Source organism: Eleutherodactylus coqui, chromosome 9 (genome assembly GCF_035609145.1).
Source record: "Eleutherodactylus coqui strain aEleCoq1 chromosome 9, aEleCoq1.hap1, whole genome shotgun sequence".
Lineage (NCBI taxonomy): Eukaryota > Metazoa > Chordata > Amphibia > Anura > Eleutherodactylidae > Eleutherodactylus > Eleutherodactylus coqui.
The window spans coordinates 111,231,394-111,253,340 of NC_089845.1; the positions used below are offsets into that span (position 1 = coordinate 111,231,394).

Sequence of the window (21,947 nt, forward strand, 5' to 3'; positions counted from 1 at the left end):
GGAGGGGTTTAAATTGTTGCTGGCAGGGGGTTAATATTGCTGCGGGGGTCGGGTGGGGTGGTAATATTGCTGGTGGGGGTTAATATTGCTGCTGGGAGGGGGTTAATATTGTTGCTGGCAGGGGGTTCATATTGCTGCCGGGTTGGGAAGGGGAGGAGGGGGGGGGGGGTGTTAATATTGCTGCTGGGTGGGTGGGGGTTAATACTGTTGCTGGGAGGGGGTTAATATTGGTGTAGGGGGGAGGGGTTAATATTGCTGGTGGGGGTTAATGTTGCTGTGTGGGGGGGTTAATATTGTTGCTGGGAGTGGGTAATATTGCTGCTGGGAGGGGGTAATATTACTGTAGGGGTCGCTATTACTACTGGGGCCACTGTGGGGTTCGCTATTACTAACTGGTCTACTGTGGGGGTCAATATTTTTACTAGAGCAACTATGAGAGTCACTATTATTACTGCGACCACTATAGGGGTCACTATTTTTACTGAGGCCACTATCAGAGTCACTATTACTACTGCGACCACTATGGGGGTCACTATTAGGGCTCGTTCACACGGGCGTAATTGCATTTCGGTCGCACAAATACGCTACGTATTTGCGCAATCGAAAATCGCTTATGCCTGCGTATTTGGGCACGCAGAAAAGAACGCAGATGGGCCCCTGAGATGGTGCGCAAATATGCAGTGAATACATAGGCTTCCTGCGCATTCACCACGTATTTGCGCGGCCCATTCACTTCAATGGCCTATTGGGGTGCGTAGTTTGAAACAATATAGGTCATGCTGTGTGAGAATATACATCATGTGAATGAAATCATTGACATCAATGGCTTCTGTTCTCTGCATATTATGTACGCAAATACGCTTGTGTGAACGAGCCCTTACTGTACTGTCAGACAATCGGCCCTTTGAAGTTCACCAAAAACCTGATGTGGCCCCCGGTGAAAATGAGTTTGACACCCCTGAGCTAAAGGAACAGGCGGATAATGCCTGACGTTCTAATTTGGATTTCCCGAAGCCAAAATCTATCAAAGCAGGATAGTGCAATCAGATTAACTGTAACTTCCACTCCTGAAGTTCAAGTATTATGAAGAATGTTTAGCCTATTGTATTATCAAATGGGACTTTGAATAAGATGTTACATAGAATGGTAGAGTTGGAAGGGACCTCCAGGGTCATCTGGTCCAACCCCCTCAATGCAGGATTCACTAAATCATTCTAGACATCTTCAGTTACCTTCAAGATCCCAAATTACATGCAGACGTTCCAAAAATGTGCATGATTTGTTGGTTCACAGTTACCATGAAGGTGAGAAACCGTCTAGTTTTTTGGTTCTAAGGGCCCTAGATGAAGTTGCACACCATGTGGTAGTTGCACTGCATGGTCAAAATTGATCGAGCATACACCTCCTGTGATTGTTCAGGAGAAAAGGAGGATACTATCACACACCCCATTAATCGTAGCAAAAAGACTGTTGCCTGTTATGCTATGCTGGTCTTACTCCCAGGAAATTCCAGCGCAGAGTTCCTGAACACATCTTGGATGTATATGCTGCTTCTAAGAAAATGGACTTGGAAGGTTTGAAATCCATCCCTAAGCACTTTAAAGTTAGAGATAAACGAACACCAAAATGTTCGGGTGTTCGTTATTCGGAACGAACTTCCCGTGATGCTCGAGGGTTCGTTTCGAACAACGAACCCCATTGAAGTCAATGGGCGACCAGAACATTTTTGTATTTCGCCGATGCTCGCTAAGGTTTTCATGTGTGAAAATCTGGGCAATTCAAGAAAGTGATGGGAATGACACAGTGACGGATAGGGCAGGCGAGGGGCTACATGTTGGGCTGCATCTCAAGTTCACAGGTCCCACTATTAAGCCACAATACCGGCAAGAGTGGGCCCCCCCCCCTCCCAACAACTTTTACTTCTGAAAAGCCCTCATTAGCATGGCATACCTTTGCTAAGCACCACACTACCTCCAACAAAGCACAATCACTGCCTGCATGACACTCCACTGACACTTCTCCTGGGTTACATGCTGACCAACCGCCCCCCCTCCCCCCCACAGCGCACACCAAAGTGTCCCTGGGCAGCCTTCAGCTGCCCTCATGCCACACCACGCTCATGTCTATTTAGAATTGCGTCTGCCATGACGAGGGACCGCAGGCACACACTGCAGAGGTTGGCACGGCTAGGCAGCGACCCTCTTTAAAAGTGGCGGAGCGATAGCCCACAATGCTGTACAGAAGCAATGAGAAATAGAATCCTGTGCCACCGCCATCAGGAGCTGCACACGTGGGCATAGCAATGGGGAACCTATGTGCCACACACTATTCATTCTGTCAAGGTGTCTGCATGCCCCAGTCAGACCGGGCTTTTTAATTCATAGACACAGGCAGGTACAACTCCCTATTGTGAAGTCCCTGTCGACCCACAGCATGGGTGGCTCCCTGGAACCCACCGGTGGTACACAGAAATATCCCATTGCATTGCCCAACACAGCTGAGGTAGTAATGTCGTGCTTAATGCAGGTGGGCTTCGGCCCACACTGCATGCCCCAGTCTGACTGGGGTTCTTTATAAGTGTACAGATGTAGTAAAAACTCCGTGTGCACCTACAGCATGGGTGGGTGCCAGGAAGCCACCGGCGGTACATAGAAATATCCCATTGCATTGCCCAACACAGCTGAGGTAGTAATGTTGTGCTTAACCCTTTCCAATCCAATTTGTATATGGTTTTCCTAGGGGGCTTACTCTTTTTCTGCCGTTATACAACGGCGCTATATGCTGGCTAAAGCCAGTACTGCATGAGCTGACACGTAGGATAGGCTCCGACAGCAGAGAGGCTGGCAATATACAGTAAGAGAACCCCGACGGACGTCTACCAACAACGGAGCTGTACAGCCTTAAACCCTAATGTCTTCACAGGTCACACAGTGGACTGGAAAGGGTTAATGCAGGTGGGTTTCGGCCCACACTGCATGCCCCAGTCAGACTGGGTTTCTTTATAAGTGGAAACAGATGCATTTATAATTCCCTGTGGACCCACTGCCTGGGTGGGTGCCAGGAAGCCACCGGCGGTACATAGAAATATCCCATTGCATTGCCCAACACAGCTGAGGTAGTAATGTTGTGCGTAATACAGGTGGGCTTCGGCCCACACTGCATGCCCCAGTCAGACTGGGGTTCTTTAGAAGTGTACAGATGTATTAAAAACTCCGTGTGCACCTACAGCATGGGTGGCTCCCTGGAACCCACCGGCGGTACACAAAAATATCCCATTGCATTGCCCAACACAGCTGAGGTAGTAATGTCGTGCTTAATGCAGGTGGGCTTCGGCCCACACTGCATGCCCCAGTCAGACTGGGGTTCTTTACAAGTGGACACATGTAGGTTAAACTCCCTGTGGACCCACTGCCTGGGTGGGTGCCAGGAAGCCACCGGCGGTACATAGAAATATCCCATTGCATTGCCCAACACAGCTGAGGTAGTAATGTTGTGCGTAATACAGGTGGGCTTCGGCCCACACTGCATGCCCCAGTCAGACTGGGGTTCTTTAGAAGTGTACAGATGTATTAAAAACTCCGTGTGCACCTACAGCATGGGTGGCTCCCTGGAACCCACCGGCGGTACATAAAAATATCCCATTGCATTGCCCAACACAGCTGAGGTTACGTCAGCTGTAATGCAGGTGGGCTAAAAATTAATTTGATTACACTGTAGGCGAGGGCCCACAAAAATTGCTGTATCAACAGTACTAATGTACATCCCAAAAATTGGCCATGGCCAGCCAAGAGGGCAGGTGAAACCCATTAATCGCTTTGGTTAATGTGGCTTAAGTGGTAACTAGGCCTGGAGGCAGCCCAGTGTAACGAAAAATTGGTTCAAGTTAAAGTTCCAATGCTTTTAAGCGCATTGAAACTTTTAAAAATTGTTCTGAAAAATTATTTGACTGAGCCTTGTGGCCCTAAGAAAAATTGCCCGTTCAGCGTGATTACGTGAGGTTTCAGGAGGAGGAGCAGGAGGAGGAGGAGGAGGAATATTAGACACAGATTGATGAAGCAGAAATGTCCCCGTTTTGGATGGTGAGAGAGAACGTAGCTTCCATCCGCGGGTGCAGCCTACGTATTGCTTACGTATCGCTGCTGTCCGCTGGTGGAGAACAGAAGTCTGGGGAAATCCAGCCTTTGTTCATCTTGATGAGTGTAAGCCTGTCGGCACTGTCGGTTGACAAGCGGCTACGCTTATCTGTGATGATTCCCCCAGCCGCACTAAACACCCTTTCCGACAAGACGCTAGCCGCAGGACAAGCAAGCACCTCCAGGGCATACAGCGCGAGTTCAGGCCACGTGTCCAGCTTCGACACCCAGTAGTTGTAGGGGGCAGAGGCGTCACCAAGGATGGTCGTGCGATCCGCTACGTACTCCCTCACCATCCTTTTACAGTGCTCCCGCCGACTCAGCCGTGACTGGGGAGCGGTGACACAGTCTTGGTGGGGAGCCATAAAGCTGGCCAGGCCCTTAAAGACTGTTGCACTGCCTGGGATGTACATGCTGCTCGATCTACGCACATCCCCTGCTACCTTGCCCTCGGTACTGCGCCTTCTGCCACTAGCGCTGTCGGCTGGGAATTTTACCATCAGCTTGTCCGCAAGGGTCCTGTGGTATAGCAACACTCTCGAACCCCTTTCCTCTTCGGGAATCAGAGTGGGCAGGTTCTCCTTATACCGTGGATCGAGCAGTGTGTACACCCAGTAATCCGTCGTGGCCAGAATGCGTGCAACGCGAGGGTCACGAGAAAGGCATCCTAACATGAAGTCAGCCATGTGTGCCAGGGTACCAGTACGCAACACATGGCTGTCCTCACTAGGAAGATCACTTTCAGGATCCTCCTCCTCCTCCTCCTCCTCCTCAGGCCATACACGCTGAAAGGATGACAGGCAATCAGCCGGTGTACCGTCAGCAGCGGCCCAAGCTGTCTCTTCCCCCTCCTCCTCATCCTCCTCATGCTCCTCCTCCTCCTCCTGTACGCGCTGAGAAATAGACAGGAGGGTGCCCTGACTATCCAGCGGCATACTGTCTTCCCCCGCCCCCGTTTCCGAGCGCAAAGCAGCTGCCTTTATTGTTTGCAGGGAATTTCTCAAGATGCATAGCAGAGGAATGGTGACGCTAATGATTGTAGCATCGCCGCTCACCACCTGGGTAGACTCCTCAAAATTACCAAGGACATGGCAGATGTCTGCCAACCAGGCCCACTCTTCTGAAAGGAATTGAGGAGGCTGACTCCCACTGCGCCGCCCATGTTGGAGTTGGTATTCGACTATAGCTCTACGTTGTTCATAGAGCCTGGCCAACATGTGGAGCGTAGAGTTCCACCGTGTGGGCACGTCGCACAGCAGTCGGTGCACTGGCAGCTTAAAGTGATGTTGCAGGGTGCGCAGGGTGGCAGCGTCCGTGTGGGACTTGCGGAAATGTGCGCAGAGCCGGCGCGCCTTTACGAGCAGGTCTGACAAGCGTGGGTAGCTTTTCAGAAAGCGCTGAACCACCAAATTAAAGACGTGGGCCAGGCATGGCACGTGCGTGAGGCTGCCGAGCTGCAGAGCCGCCACCAGGTTACGGCCGTTGTCACACACGACCATGCCCGGTTGGAGGCTCAGCGGCGCAAGCCAGCGGTCGGTCTGCTGTGTCAGACCCTGCAGCAGTTCGTGGGCCGTGTGCCTCTTATCGCCTAAGCTGAGTAGTTTCAGCACGGCCTGCTGACGCTTGCCCACCGCTGTGCTGCCACACCGCGCGACACCGACTGCTGGCGACATGCTGCTGCTAACACATCTTGATTGCGAGACAGAGGAGGAGGAGGAGGAGGAGGAGGGTGCTTTAGTGGAGGAAGCATACACCTCCGCAGATACCAGCACCGAGCTGGGGCCCGCAATTCTGGGGGTGGGTAGGACGTGAGCGGTCCCAGGCTCTGACTCTGTCCCAGCCTCCACTAAATTCACCCAATGTGCCGTCAGGGAGATGTAGTGGCCCTGCCCGCCTGTGCTTGTCCACGTGTCCGTAGTTAAGTGGACCGTGGCAGTAACCGCGTTGGTGAGGGCGCGTACAATGTTGCGGGAGACGTGGTCGTGCAGGGCTGGGACGGCACATCGGGAAAAGTAGTGGCGACTGGGAACTGAGTAGCGCGGGGCCGCCGCCTCCATGATACTTTTGAAGGACTCCGTTTCCACAACCCTATACGGCAGCATCTCAAGGCTGATGAATTTTGCGATGCGGACGGTTAACGTTTGAGCGTGCGGGTGCGTGGCGGCGTACTTGCGCTTGCGCTCCAACAGTTGTGCTAGCGACGGCTGGACTGTGCGGTGCGAGACATTGGAGGATGGGGCCGAGGACAGCGGAGGTGAGGGTGTGGGTGCAGGCCATGAGACGGTCGTGCCTGTGTCCTGAGAGGGGGGTTGCATCTCAGTGGCAGGTTGGGGCACAGGGGGAGAGGCAGGGGTGCAAACCGGAGGCGGTGAACGGCCTTCGTCCCACCTTGTGGGGTGCTTGGCCATCATATGCCTGCGCATGGTGGTGGTGGTGAGGCTGTTGGTGTTGGCTCCCCGGCTGAGCTTTGCGCGACAAAGGTTGCACACCACAGTTCGTCGGTCGTCAGGCGTCTCTGTGAAAAACTGCCAGACCTTAGAGCACCTCGGCCTCTGCAGGGTGGCATGGCGCGAGGGGGCGCTTTGGGAAACACTTGGTGGATTATTCGGTCTGGCCCTGCCTCTACCCCTGGCCACCGCACTGCCTCTTGCAACCTGCCCTGCTGATGCCCTTGACTCCCCCTCTGAAGACCTGTCCTCCTGAGTAAGCGTTGCACACCAGGTGGGGTCAGTCACCTCATCGTCCTGCTGCTCTTCCTCCGAATCCTCTGTGCGCTGCTCCCTCGGACTTACTGCCCTTACTACTACCTCACTGCAAGACAACTGTGTCTGATCGTCATCGTCCTCCTCACCCACAGAAAGTTGTTGAGACAGTTGGCGGAAGTCCCCAGCCTCATCCCCCGGACCCCGGGAACTTTCGAATGGTTGGGCATCAGTGACTATAAACTCCTCTGGTGGGAGAGGAACCGCTGCTGCCCAATCTGAGCAGGGGCCCGAGAACAGTTCCTGGGAGTGTTCCCGCTCCTGAGCAGGTGTCATTGTAGTGGAGTGAGGAGGCTGGGAGGATGGAGGAGCAGCAGACAGAGGATTCGGATTTGCAGCAGTGGACGGCGCAGAACTGCGTGTTGACGATAGGTTGCTCGAAGCACTTTCTGCCATCCAGGACAGGACCTGCTCACACTGCTCATTTTCTAATAACCGTCTCCCGCGTGGACCCATTAATTGGGCGATGAATGTGGGGACGCCAGAAACGTGCCTCTCTCCTAATCGCGCAGCAGTCGGCTGCGACACACCGGGATCCGGAGCTCGGCCTGTGCCCACACCCTGACTTGGCCCTCCGCGTCCTCGGCCGCGTCCACGTCCTCTAGGCCTACCCCTACCCCTCAGCATGCTGTATTACCAGTGATTTGATTTCACAGGCAGGAAATAAATTGGCGCAAGACTGCAGGCCAAATATTATTTTTGCACTTTTTGGAAAACGAACGGCCCCACTGCCTTTAGTGAATGAATAATCTAAGTTTAATAACTGTGCTGTGTCCCTGCTAATGTGTCACTGAACGTGAGGGTAGCAGAGTTATTATAACTCTGGCAGAGCAGGTATTTTTTTTCCCAATTAAGGAAAGCAAATGGCGAAGCCAGCAGTAAAGCGTAGCTGGGTGCGTATGATTTAGCACTGTTCTTCACGCAGCTCACACGTCTCCACCGCCCGTAAGGACGGACAGAGGCTGGACAAATAGATTTGTTTTCAGTTTTTTCCCACCAAAAGGCAGCACTGCGTATATTCAATGAACATGAGAAGTTTAATAACTGTGCTGTGTCCCTGCTTATGTGTCACAGAACGTGAGGGTAGCAGAGTTATTATAACTCTGGCAGAGCAGGTATTTTTTTTCCCAATTAAGGAAAGCAAATGGCGAAGCCAGCAGTAAAGCGTAGCTGGGTGCGTATGATTTAGCACTGTTCTTCACGCAGCTCACACGTCTCCACCGCCCGTAAGGACGGACAGAGGCTGGACAAATAGATTTGTTTTCAGTTTTTTCCCACCAAAAGGCAGCACTGCGTATATTCAATGAACATGAGAAGTTTAATAACTGTGCTGTGTCCCTGCTTATGTGTCACAGAACGTGAGGGTAGCAGAGTTATTATAACTCTGGCAGAGCAGGTATTTTTTTTTCCCAATTAAGGAAAGCAAATGGCGAAGCCAGCAGTAAAGCGTAGCTGGGTGCGTATGATTTAGCACTGTTCTTCACGCAGCTCACACGTCTCCACCGCCCGTAAGGACGGACAGAGGCTGGACAAATAGATTTGTTTTCAGTTTTTTCCCACCAAAAGGCAGCACTGCGTATATTCAATGAACATGAGAAGTTTAATAACTGTGCTGTGTCCCTGCTTATGTGTCACAGAACGTGAGGGTAGCAGAGTTATTATAACTCTGGCAGAGCAGGTATTTTTTTTCCCAATTAAGGAAAGCAAATGGCGAAGCCAGCAGTAAAGCGTAGCTGGGTGCGTATGATTTAGCACTGTTCTTCACGCAGCTCACACGTCTCCACCGCCCGTAAGGACGGACAGAGGCTGGACAAATAGATTTGTTTTCAGTTTTTTCCCACCAAAAGGCAGCACTGCGTATATTCAATGAACATGAGAAGTTTAATAACTGTGCTGTGTCCCTGCTTATGTGTCACAGAACGTGAGGGTAGCAGAGTTATTATAACTCTGGCAGAGCAGGTATTTTTTTTCCCAATTAAGGAAAGCAAATGGCGAAGCCAGCAGTAAAGCGTAGCTGGGTGCGTATGATTTAGCACTGTTCTTCACGCAGCTCACACGTCTCCACCGCCCGTAAGGACGGACAGAGGCTGGACAAATAGATTTGTTTTCAGTTTTTTCCCACCAAAAGGCAGCACTGCGTATATTCAATGAACATGAGAAGTTTAATAACTGTGCTGTGTCCCTGCTTATGTGTCACAGAACGTGAGGGTAGCAGAGTTATTATAACTCTGGCAGAGCAGGTATTTTTTTTCCCAATTAAGGAAAGCAAATGGCGAAGCCAGCAGTAAAGCGTAGCTGGGTGCGTATGATTTAGCAATGTTTTTCACGCAGCTCACACGTGTCCACAGGCGTTAGGACGGACAGAGGCTGGACAAATTGATTTGTTTTCAGTTTTTTCCCACCAAAAGGCAGCACTGCGTATATTCAATGAACATGAGAAGTTTAATAACTGTGCTGTGTCCCTGCTTATGTGTCACAGAACGTGAGGGTAGCAGAGTTATTATAACTCTGGCAGAGCAGGTATTTTTTTTCCCAATTAAGGAAAGCAAATGGCGAAGCCAGCAGTAAAGCGTAGCTGGGTGCGTATGATTTAGCAATGTTTTTCACGCAGCTCACACGTGTCCACAGGCGTTAGGACGGACAGAGGCTGGACAAATTGATTTGTTTTCAGTTTTTTCCCACCAAAAGGCAGCACTGCGTATATTCTATGAATAATAACTGTGTTGTGGCCCTGCCTATACAATTCTTTCCCTGCAGTATCAATGGAGGGTGGAATGCTCTGCAGAGGCGATTTTGAGAAGCCCAAAAAAAATGCAGCACAGCCAACAGCAGCCTGGACAGTACTGCACACGGTTAAATATGGCCCTAGAAAGGACCGTTGAGGTTCTTGAAGGCTACACTCACTCCTAACACTCTCCCTGCCTATGCAGCACTTCTGTCCCTAATGCCAGGTGCAACGGTCTGCAGAGGCGATTTTGAGAAAAAAAAAAATGCCACTGCTAACAGCAGCCAACACACAGCTATCAGTGGCCCTAATAAGGACCTTTGGGGGGTCTTGAAGCCTACACTAACTACCAATTCTTTCCCTACAGCAGCTCCGGTATAAACAGCACTGTCCCTCATCTAACTCACACCGCATCTGAGGCGAGCCGCGGGAGGGGCCGACTTTTATATTAGGCGAACACCTGATCTCCCCAGCCACTCACAGCAGGGGGGTGGTATAGGGCTTAAACGTTGCAGGGGGAAGTTGTAATGCCTTCCCTGTCTTTCAATTGGCCAGAAAAGCGCGCAAACGTCTCAGGGAAGGAAGTGAAAGTAACCAGAACACCGCATGGTGTTCGTTACGAATAACGAACATCCCGAACACCCTAATATTCGCACGAATATCAAGCTCGGACGAACGCGTTCGCTCATCTCTATTTAAAGTATATCACAATTGTTATCCATCTGGATTTTAGTTCAGACGATTAGATCGAATTTTATTTGGCACTAATGGTGGTAATTGGGAGTAATTCTTGGCACAATAAGAAACTCAATAGATTGATTGACTGAATACAATTATAGCAAATGGCCTTAACGAAAATATTAGTTTTGCACTGTTTTTGTGATTTGCTCCTCAGGCTTATATTGATGTCTTTTGATTTTGTATCTATTTTAGGTTCTATATGGTATCTATGTTTTAAATATGCTATTTGGTGGATGTGGCTTGTTATATGTTTGGTCATATCAGACATGTGCGTGCGTGGGTGTATATAGGGCAGGTCTGTTTAGATTTTTATACATTTTGTTATGTTTATTGTCATCTCTTCCTTCACATTTGGATTTTTTTATATTTTTGGGTGGTTTTCTTACCGATGGTCATGACTTTTTTTTGTTCCTTATTTACATTTTTATTTATTTATTTTTTTATATTTATATATTTTTTAGGGTAGCCATTTATTTATATTTATTTAACTTTTTATGTTTTTCTTAATACTGATTTGCCTTCATGTTGAATGTTATATTCATTTATATAAATTATACTCATATTCACTCATGATTAGAGATGAGCGAATATACTCGTTTCGAGTAATTACTGGATCAAGCACCGCGATTTTTGAGTACTTCCGTACTCGGGTGAAAAGATTCGGGGGGCGCCAGCGGGCAGAGGGAGGCGTGGCGAAGCGGGGGGTAGCAGCGGGGAACAGGGGGAAGCTCTCTTTCTCTCCCTCTCCCCCCCACTCCCTGCTGCAACCCCCCACTCCCCCACGGCGCCCCCTGAATCTTTTCACCCAAGTACGGAAGTACTCAAAAATCGCGGCGCTCGGGCAAAAAAGGGGCGTGTCCAAGTAGGTTCACTCATCTCTACTCATGATCTTGTATTTTTACATTTATCTCTATTTATGTCTTCGTCTGTGTTCTACCTTTTATGTTTTTTTTTTTATTCCTTTCCCATCTCTAAATTTGGTGTTGGTTGCTTTATATTCATCTTATATGGGCTTTCCCTACACTAAGATGACTGCCAGCCTCTATCACAATTGCGTCAGTACTGATGTGAGGAGTCAGGTGACTGGATGCGCTATTACTCCTATGATATGTGCAATGGGATTGACCAGGCATTCAGCGTTATAAAGGTTTTAATGTTTGCCTTAATTATGTATGCATTTCTATTGGTATATGATACTATTTAAAACCACCAGTACACCTTTTTATGGTAATCACTAATGGGCTTTAGTCCAGCTTATACATCTTCTTAGGGCAGTAGCTTAGCTGACTACTGACAGCCAGGCTTCTGCACTAATAGCCAGGAATGGAGAAAACTCAGATCCTGGCAATTTAACCCCTCACATGACACAATCAATAGCAACTGCAGCATGTAAGCAGATAACAGGAGTAGGGGGCTCTTTCCGTCACCCATTAGCACCAGGCAGGGCGATCACAGGGTACCAATGGGTTTCCATGTCAGTAGGAAGCCTGACAAAGGCCTCCATGTTTGCCATGTAACTCAGCCTATTAGGTCCCGCCTCCCACAGAGTCTAATAGGCTGTTGTCATAAGCTTAGTAGAATGCACTACATAAGTAATGCAGTGTACTATCCTAAAATAAAATAAAAATCTTAAAATTCCCTTTTTATCTTTCACAGAGGTGGCCATTTGGCAGTTACTGGCCGCATACATGTACCATTTTTCTGATAACAGGCTTTTAATATAATTTTTTATAGCTAACCCCATCTATGTTCTACATTTTACTAGATAAATCGTAGTGCCTTTGATTTATAATACGGCTCCACTCACATCTGCGTCGGAGGCCCCTTTCAGAGCTTCCGACGCAGATTCGGCATGAAATGCCAGATAAAAAAGTTGTGATTGCAGGACTTTTTCATCTGATAAAGATGCCGTACAGGAACAGGAACAAAAACGGACCCCATTATAGTCAACGGGGTCTGTTCGGCGCAGTTCAGTTCCATTATGAGATGGATCTATTCATCTAGGTGATTTCACTATTCTGCTCCCATAACGAAGCAGGAAAACAGAAGCCCTGGCACAAATGTGACTTTAGCCTAAAGAGGTCATAGACAGAACAGAACAAGCCATATATTGAATTAGTGGTTTAATCGTGTTAATCTAAAGGTTACAATTTACCTTCCGTGGTCGTAAGTAGTTTTTCATTAGTTCGGTTAAATTTCCCAAGGAGCTTTAACTCACAGTTAGTTTGTTTGTCATTTATTGCAGTGTCTAACCAGCGTTGGCATGGAAACAGATATTTAATATCCGCCTTATCTGACTCCTTTATGGTGATTTGATCTAGATACCAACCAGCTCCATAACCAACTGCATTATGTTTAATATGTATGCTAGACAGCATTCCAAGGTCCACTGCTTTTATTCTGAAGACATTTATCTGTAATAAAAGATGAATACAAATTTGGAATAAAGTTAATGTTTTGAAAATATAAAACATTGCAACTTTGAACAACAAATGTAAAAAAGTTAAACACCAAGTAGAAAAAACATGTATTATGACAAAGTATGAGTAAAAATATCTTTATTGTAATTACAACCTAATAAGAAGGACAAAGCCACGAGGAAACAAATCCCATAATCTCATCCCATGCCAGAAATCAATAAATACATATATTACACCCCAAATGATGAAATTTCATATAAAATGCTAGTGCAAAGGAGATACCAAAGCGAGATGATGACCATAAATACAGTACTAGGCCTTGGTCACACGGGTGTTTTTTCCCACGATTTGCGGATCGCATGACGGATGCGCGTGACCGGGGCCAAAAAATCTGCTCCTAGCCGCGTGTCATTAGAAACGGGCCAGAGCAGTGCAGCGCTGTCCAGCGCATTGAATTCAATGGGGCCGGCGGCATGACAGCTGAGAGCTGCACCTGATTGGTCCCTGCGCTGAGCCAATCAGAGGCAGCACTCACTCACCCATTCATGAATTCATGAATGGGTGAGTGAGAGCTGCCTCTGATTGGTGAGGCTGTGACCAATCAGAGGCAGCTCATTCAGCAGGCAGGGATTTTAAATCCCCGGCTGCTGAATACTACTCATAGCAGTTCAGGAGAACTGCCGACCGGCCGCGGCTGAACTCCGTCTGCCGGGACAAGATGAGTATATTTTTTTTTTTACTTTTTACACATTTCTGGATGAATTTCAGGGAAGGGCTTATATTTTTAAGCCCTTCCCGAAAATTGATCCTGAGATCGCCGGCAGCCCATTGCTTTCAATGGAGCCGGCTGTATTGCCGGCTCCATTGAATTCAATGGGCAAACATCATTCTTCTCTGCCACAGCTGTTACAGCTGTGGCAGAGAAGAATGATTTGTCTTCTATATGTTCTCAATGGGGTCGGCGCTGCTGCCGCCGGCCCCATTGAGCGCATATAGAGAAGAGAACAGAAATCGCAGATCGCAGATAGGTGCGATCTACGATTTCTGTTCTATAATTTATCGGACGAGCGCATAAAAAGCGCTCATGTGTCCGATACCATTGCAAAGCAATGGTTTTATAAAATCGCACATCACATGCGCAGATCGCACGGAGAATCGCCCGTGTGACCGAGGCCCTAAAGTGCATGTGCAAAACTATAGTGAAAGTACTTAACCCAAGCAGAGGGAGAATCCAGGAAGCCCAACACATGTTTTGGTATCTCCTATGCGCTCGCACTTTATTTGCATATAAAGTTTCATAATTTGGGGTGTGATATGTTTTTTTTTAACTTTTGATATGAGATGAGATTATGGGATTACACATGGAGGGCAATCTTTGGGATTTGTTTCATTATGGTTTTGTTATTTTCACTCATTTGTAATTACAATAAAGATATTTTTATTCATATTTTGTGGTAATACACGTTTTTCTACTTGGTGTTTATCTTGTTGTGTATCCATTTTATAAGTATGTATATTTGACAACATTCTTAGTCAAGTTGTTTTAATAAAAAGTAAAAAAAAGTTAGTTAAAACCTAATTTCTACAGTTTTTTGGTATGTTGTAGTCCCTCATCACAACCGTATTATTTTTTGTGGTATGGTTTCACAAAACATTCTAGTCCACTTTGCTAGCTTCATACATTAGCTATGTTATTTCCAGGTGTACATTCATGCTGCAAATCTGCTATCTGTTGAGTGTTCAAATGACTGGAGTATATTACCTCATTATCAACCTCATGGAATCAGTTTGAGCAGACATGTTTTATTTTTAGGTGAAGGTACCGTAGTTATGGTGAGGTGGTTAAACTAAATAGATGCACATTCTTGATACCAATACTTGACAATGTTGAAATGTTCTGAACAATATTATAGGGCAGATGGTTGTTTTTTTTTCTGGAAAGTTATACTAATTTACTGTTTTGAACATAAGTCTTCCGCTTTCTAACCATTGGCTTGAGAGGCAAACATGTCTCTCTGGCTCCTTCCTCATGGCAATTGATATCAGATTGAAGCATTAATCAGGCCAAGGGAAACCCTGATTAGTGTACAGTGTATGCCTATAAGTGACCCACTGAATGGGCATCTAACCCAGGAGAAGCACCCATGGATAGTGTTTATGGCTATGCTCACATCTGTATGAGAGGCTCTGGTTGAGCATAAAATCCAGGAACCAACTGCACAATTTCATTCCAGAAATTTTCTACTCACATGCAGGAAGCCGGATGGAGCCCATTATAGTCAACGGAGTCCATTAGGTGCTGTCTAGGTTGGGCATATGTCACATCTGGGACTTCTGGTTCTTCTGTTGTTTGACTCCGGGTTCAGAGCCAAACAAGTAGTTCAAAGAGAACATGCCCAGTGCCAAATCTATAAGAACCATTTCACTGGTACCCCTGCATTAGGTTATAGTTAAAGTGACCCTACAGACCTTGACAAAGAAGGACGCCTCTCAGACTACTAGATGCACTGTGCATTAGTATACATCTATAGTCAAAGACACTACATGCTGCTCTTATGAGCAGCATTGGTCAATCAAAGCAGGTGTAATTAAAGTAATGATGCATACTAATGCACAGTGTGCAATAGGTAGTCAGGGTTGCTTTAATAACTGATTAGAAACGATTAATAAACAAAACATTTATTTGATTTTGGTAGACTTTTCTTTATGATAAAATGTGGCTGTGCACCGTACTTAGATGACTGATTGTGGATCATCAGCCAAGGGTGTATGTACTATAGAAGTAAACCATGTGGCTGGTATGGGGCCCATTAAGAGAGGGGGTCCAGCAATGTTTGGGTCCAGCCCCTTTTCTACTAGGTGCATGAAAACAGGAGCCAAATTGCTCAAAAACAAGGGGGTTGGAAATTGCCTTAATGGTGATGGAATAGAAGTGGAGGTGAAAGCAAAACCCAGACACTTGTGATCTGGGTGCCAAAATACAGCATCTTAATAAGGGGTCCATTTTGATCTTTGCTTTTGGGGACCCCTCTCTTTTATATATACCACTGTCTTCAGTTAAAAAACGGTTGGAGAACTTTATTGTACAGTCAGTTCATTGATACCAAACAGAAAATATCTCTAATTGTCTTTCATTTTTGTCAATATACTAAAAATCTACATCAAACATACAGACCTTTCCCTTGCCAAATACTCTAGGTGATAGTGTGTGTATCAGTTGCCTTTTGCATGAATCTCCATTTTCTCCGTATATTGTGATGAAAACATCGGCATCTGTACTAGATGCAGGGAAATCTCCAGTCCTGATATAAACTGAATATGTCACTTCTAGAAAGGGATAAAAATTGAACACAGAGTGAAGTTTGTAGTGCTGTGGAAAGATGACCAAAAGCCTATAAAGTTTTCATTATATATAATAGCAGTAACATTCCAAAGCCATTTCAAAATATATGCCAAGGTTTGTATACCAAATGGTTTTGACCTATAGGATGATGAAACTTGCAAAAGTTCTCACTTTATGATACACCAATTTTTAGTTTTCAACATAGCAATCATGAGAGACATGTTTCTTTACACCGAGGACCCTCATGTTTTTAGGCAGTCAAGAAAGGTCTGGACCTAAAGTCTTACAAATAATTATTGGCTATATATTACACATTTAGAAAATTGGAATATGTAGCATCAGACAGCTCACTATCAAGGGCAAAGCACTCCTCCTGCACAATGAAGTTCTCCCCGTGCCCTAGGTCACCACCATTTGTAGGACCATCACCAGGACAGTTTTTGAAGCATTTGAGTATCCAAATGGACAGCGTAAAATGGACCTTTATGTACAAAGAGCCCTACAAGGCTGGGAAAGGTGTTCCTCATATCTTTTGTGTGTGACTGTAGGACTCTGACAAGCATGACATGCGTCTTTCGACAGGGAAATGACTAGCTTCCTCAGCCTACCTCTATGGCAGGAGTTGGCTGGCACACGTAGAACAACTGCTTCCTTTACAACTGGCATTCTTATTGGTTTTATGGGGATGTTGTCTGGTTTTTAGGGACTCAAGTCTGATTTGTAAAAAAATAAAGAGAATCCACAAGCTCATCCAAGTCTCTTCTACGGCTCTATGTTGCTACTGTAGAGATTGTAAGTTAACCAACATCTGCAAGGACTTGTCATAGTTGGCTACTCGAGGAATTCCCCTTAGAGGTCATTCATGTATGCGCACAACCTGTGTAAAACAGAGTACTGTCTAAGGTCTCCTTTAACTGTGGAAACAGTTGGAACCACTTTTGGCAGTACTCATTTGCACAAGGACAGTGAGATGTCATAAAGCATAAACTCACGAACACTCCTCTTCTTCCCTTTCAATAAAGCTTTGGGCCTGTGATTTTCCCTAACTATTCCCTTCTTTTCTCTCCCAACCATTACTACTGTATGCAATGGTTTACTGGTTAACAAGCTGTTCAGTATGCAAGAATGTTGGTGTAGCATATGGCGTGATGTGTATTGTAGGGAAATCTGTGCTGCATTTGGTACTGTCATGCTATGTATGTAACTATTTATTGAGTAGCTCCTTAAGGGGTTATTCCACCATGAAGAATTTATTACCTTGTCACTGGGAAGGTGATAAATGATAAATTCATGGAGGAGGACTGATGAGACCCCCACTGATCACCAGAACTAGGACTGGGTGATTTGTATGGGGTTTCAGTAATGGCATCCCCACTGATCTAGCATTTATTGCCTATCCAGTGAAACGCTGATAAATGCTTCAGACTGGAATAACCCTTTAAAGCTTATGCTGTATATTGTATGTTTGTTTATGGTACCTGGTTGTTAATAGAGATGAGCGAATGTGCTTGTTTAGAGCAATTACTCAATCGAGCATCGCTTTTTTCAAGTAACTGCCTAATCGGGTGAAAAGATTTGGGGGGCACCGGGGGTGATCCGGGGGTTGCGGTGGCGAGTGTGTGTGTGTGTGGGGGGGGGAATTACTCAGTCTTTCAGAGGCTGAATGATGGATTTTATGTGGACTAAAATCCATCGATCAAACGAAAAGTGCATGATCCCCGCGTTTACATGTAGCGATTATCACTCATTTTTGGTCATTTGGACAAATTTTGAGCAATAATCGTTTTGCGTAAAAAAGCCTTAAAGGGGTTGTCCCGCGATAGCAAGTGGGGTTAAGCACTTCTGTATGGCCATATTAATGCACTTTGTAATATAAAGTGCATTAAATATTGGCCATACAGAAGTTATACACTTACCCCCTCTGGTGCTGGCGTCCCCGCCTCCATTGCACCGACCAAAGCCGCCTTCTCCCTGGATTAGACGCGCTTGCGCTGAAGGGGCCGCTCCGGCATGCTCGCGCAGGTTCCACCTTGGAACGCTCAGCATGATGCGTGGATGACGTCATCACGCTAATAGGACGCCCTCTGGTGTAGCGCGGTGACGTCTGTGGCGTGCCGCGTCACTATGGGGGTGGTCGGAGCGGGACGTGCGAGGCGACAGCGCTCCATGTTGGAACGCCCCGTACGTTATGCAATTACGTCAGCACGTCAGGTGGACTGTGGGGACCCTGCTTTTTCTGCAATTGCTTTGCTGAGCTTGTAATTACAACTACAACGGCTCTGCTAAGCATTAACCCTGTAATTACCAATTGGGTTCTTTTTGCCTCCGGCTTTCTGAACATTGCAGTAGTATTATCGTATGGTACTCTGGCTATATAGAAACTGATAGATAGCCGTATCATCGATAAAACAGGAGTCATTCACTAACCTGTGGGGACCCTGCTTATGCAACCTCTCAATAAGACTGAGCATTCAGACATATAGGAAACCAAGGGTATATCGGTGTTAACTCAGAATAGGATGATTTCCTGCTGAGCCACTGATATATACCAATGGTTACCTGGCTCTAGTCTATTCCACATATCGACTTATTGAACCGACGGTTGTGATCAATAATCGACTGGCCTAACAGCCAATGTGGATATCTGAGGGGCACACCTAGACAGAAGAGTATTAGTGGAAATGCATACTACATATGTTGTGGCATTTTTCTAACAAGAAACCGGTGATATTATTCATCGGATAATCAATTTATTGTCGAGAAAATTTTTTCTTTCACCAACCCTGGTTTTGAATGGTCCACAGGAAAAGGACTAAAGTTGTATTGATGGTATACGTACCTTTTGCTCCTGAGGAACTATCCAAAAAATTGGGTAGGGAAACGCGTCGAGCCCATCTTCAAGCATAAGTCTTCTCCTTAAACGCCAATGTATTACTTTTTTGCGAACGACTAACTGGTAGACCTACACCTGCCAAACGCAAAAACCAATCTTGGCTTTTGAGTCTATCTCCGAGCATAAGTCTACTTTTTACGCCACTATATTACCTTTTGGCGAACGCATAATCGGTAGACCTACTTCTACCGTACGCCAAAGCCAATTTTGGCATTGTAAGAGTATGTTTTTTGTGGAATCTGGTCAACAATACTATCATAGTGCACCATGACCAGATCTTAGCTAAAAACAACCTTCAAATTAATGTGGCACCACTGGGGATCCAATATACAAATAGAGGTCTAGATTGATATCTCTTTCTCAATAAGGACATATACACACTTGGTTTGAGGATATCCTAGTACGAACGATATATCCAGATCTGATATATTGAATATCACCTACCCCTCAACAAACTATGTCCATATTAATCCCGTAAGGTTATCCATTCGTACACCATAAAGGGATAAATATACTTACCTCTCCATCATCAAAGAGCTGAATCTCCCAGTTTACCTTAAACCAGGGTCTTATTCTTTGGTTTCTTTCTTGTTTTTGTCTCCTATTTGTGTGCGTGTTCGTGTCAGTGTAAACCCACGTTCTTTTAAATAACTCAATAAACGTTATTAATTTTTATCTATATCTGTGAAGGATAGTTAACAATGCAGTTGGGTGAACAGGTGAGTGAGCCTACTCATGGACCCAGTGAATAGAAGATGTCCATATGGCCCTCTGGTTTCTCTGGTTGCAGGGGAAAATGGATCAGTCTCATTAAACTCAATGGACAACCATGTAACCTACAGATACACTGAATTCACCAGAATGAGAACTGATGTACCTGCACTTCATTAGTGCTAAAAGATGTGGATCATGGGTGATGATACCCTCTATTAACACCCTATACCTTAAAAGATGGGAAATGGGTTTACCAAAAGTGGAGAACTTGAAAACCTTACCGTGCAATGGTGGTTGGTCGGGGAGGACAGCTGCTACCTCAGCAACATTCTCAAAGCCATCTTCACCAGGTAGGTACACATGATCCGGATAAAAACCTATTTCTTGGTTGGTATCCACATCTCTCATGCGAATCTTAATAAATATATTGTTTAGAATTTAAGTTGGTCATAGAACTGCTTCTTATTTCACTTATGCGCAATTACTCTTTCAAATTTATAAGAAAATTTGACATAAATGCTTATTTCCAATACAAAATTAAACTTTATCCAATCGAAACTCAAACACTATCGCTATTTTAGGTAAGTTAAGATAGAAAATCTAACAGCTGCTTTCACCTTTTTTAACTGGAGTTCCAGTTAATGGCTAATAAGATAATTTTTCAGCTTAGGCCAGCTTCACACGGGGAAGCCGGATTCCGCATGCGTGATCTTGCAGTGGATTCTGGCTGTGACCCTGGCCGGTGACCCCGTGTACCTGAGTTATTGCGGATGACCACAGTGGCTCATGTGCAATACAGATTTATTTTTTTCAATAATTGTAATTCCTGCACCGTTTCTAGGTGATGACGCAGGTGCCCGCAGCCCATATGCAATGTGAATTGCATAATAGCTGCTGTTTGGACGCCCTCCACTAACTTCAATGGATGCCATCCGCGTGGAGTTCGCAAAAAATAGAGCATGCTGTGATTCTTTCTCACCTCGCAGAATACGCAATCCATGAGTATGAGAAAAAAAACGAAAGTACATGCCTTTTAATGCGTACGATTTACTGCAGATCCTCCTCGCGAATGACAATCAGATATGTTCAACTAATATGTCATCTTTGGGCATTTAGTATAATGAGATGTAAATATACAGAGCAGATAGAATTCTGTTCCCTTAGGGCTAATGCCTACAGACAGATTTATGCCGCATTCTTCGCAGCGTAAATCCGCAGCAGAACAATGCAGCTATTAGGTTCTATAGAACTTAATAGCTCAGTCCTCACATATGGGACTATGCCGCGGATTGATGCCGCAGGAAAAAAATCTCGACATGTTCTATTTTACCACATTTTCCCGTGGTATTAATGGAGACCACGGAAAAATGCGGGAAAAAGTGCATTTTTCCACGATCGCTAGTGGGGACTTTTTTGTTTATCCCCGCGGTATTCCCTCAGTATAAAACCATGGGTGTATCCTGCTCTGTCTGTGGGCATGAGCCATAAACAGTATCATTGTTTGGATAATACTATCAGTATTGATACATAAATACACAAAACTGCTGATTGTTAAAGAGACAGAGTATCCATTACATAATAATGGGATATATCCTCTGTACTGTGGTATTTCATATGAATGCTACATGATGGGAAGACATAAAAGACCATCTTGTGCATAGTTAAAGCTCATTTGTTATGCATTAACCAGGCTGGGAATTATTCAGAGGGCATTTGTTCAGTGCAGTGCATATGACTTTTTTAGGAAATTACTGGCGAGATCCAATGTAGAATTTCTATCAAGCAATCACAGTCAATTAATATGACATGTACCTTCTGTAAGTGGAGTCTTCTCTCAGAGCTCAGACCCTTGGACAGGAATGAAGCCTTTATCATATTCCCGATATTTCCAACACTCAGCTGTCAGAAGTGATCATATATGAAATAACTTCTAAATTAGCATATTTACGAATAAAACTAGGTACAAATACTAGTGCACATAATGGAATTTGTTACAAGCTTATTAAAACACAATAAGGATGGCTTCACACGAGTGTTTGTGCACTCAATATCCGTGCGACTGAAATACACGGCACAATTCGACAGGAAAAAAAACACATCTAGAACTCATTAGGCTAAATAGCCTTTAACCCTTTCCAATCCAATTTGTATCCTGGTTTTCCTAGGGGGCTTACTCTTTTTCTGCCTTTATACAACGCCACTATCTGCTGGCTAAA

The 21,947-nt window shown here is 45.6% G+C and overlaps 1 protein-coding gene across 1 annotated transcript in view; it reads right to left on the minus strand.

Moving 5' to 3' along the window:
• The window catches only part of LOC136578685 (lipoxygenase homology domain-containing protein 1-like), a 119,726-nt gene extending 98,101 nt beyond the window's left edge, over positions 1-21,625 (minus strand). Inside the window, exons 1-4 of the mRNA XM_066578874.1 lie at positions 21,544-21,625; positions 20,013-20,145; positions 15,957-16,108; positions 12,517-12,775 (exon numbers count right to left, since the gene is read on the minus strand). Coding sequence (XP_066434971.1) covers positions 12,517-12,775; positions 15,957-16,108; positions 20,013-20,145; positions 21,544-21,606 — 607 coding nt within the window. The 5' untranslated portion in view covers positions 21,607-21,625. The remainder of the gene's footprint in view (positions 1-12,516; positions 12,776-15,956; positions 16,109-20,012; positions 20,146-21,543) is intronic.
• Between the last annotated feature and the right edge of the window lie 322 nt (positions 21,626-21,947).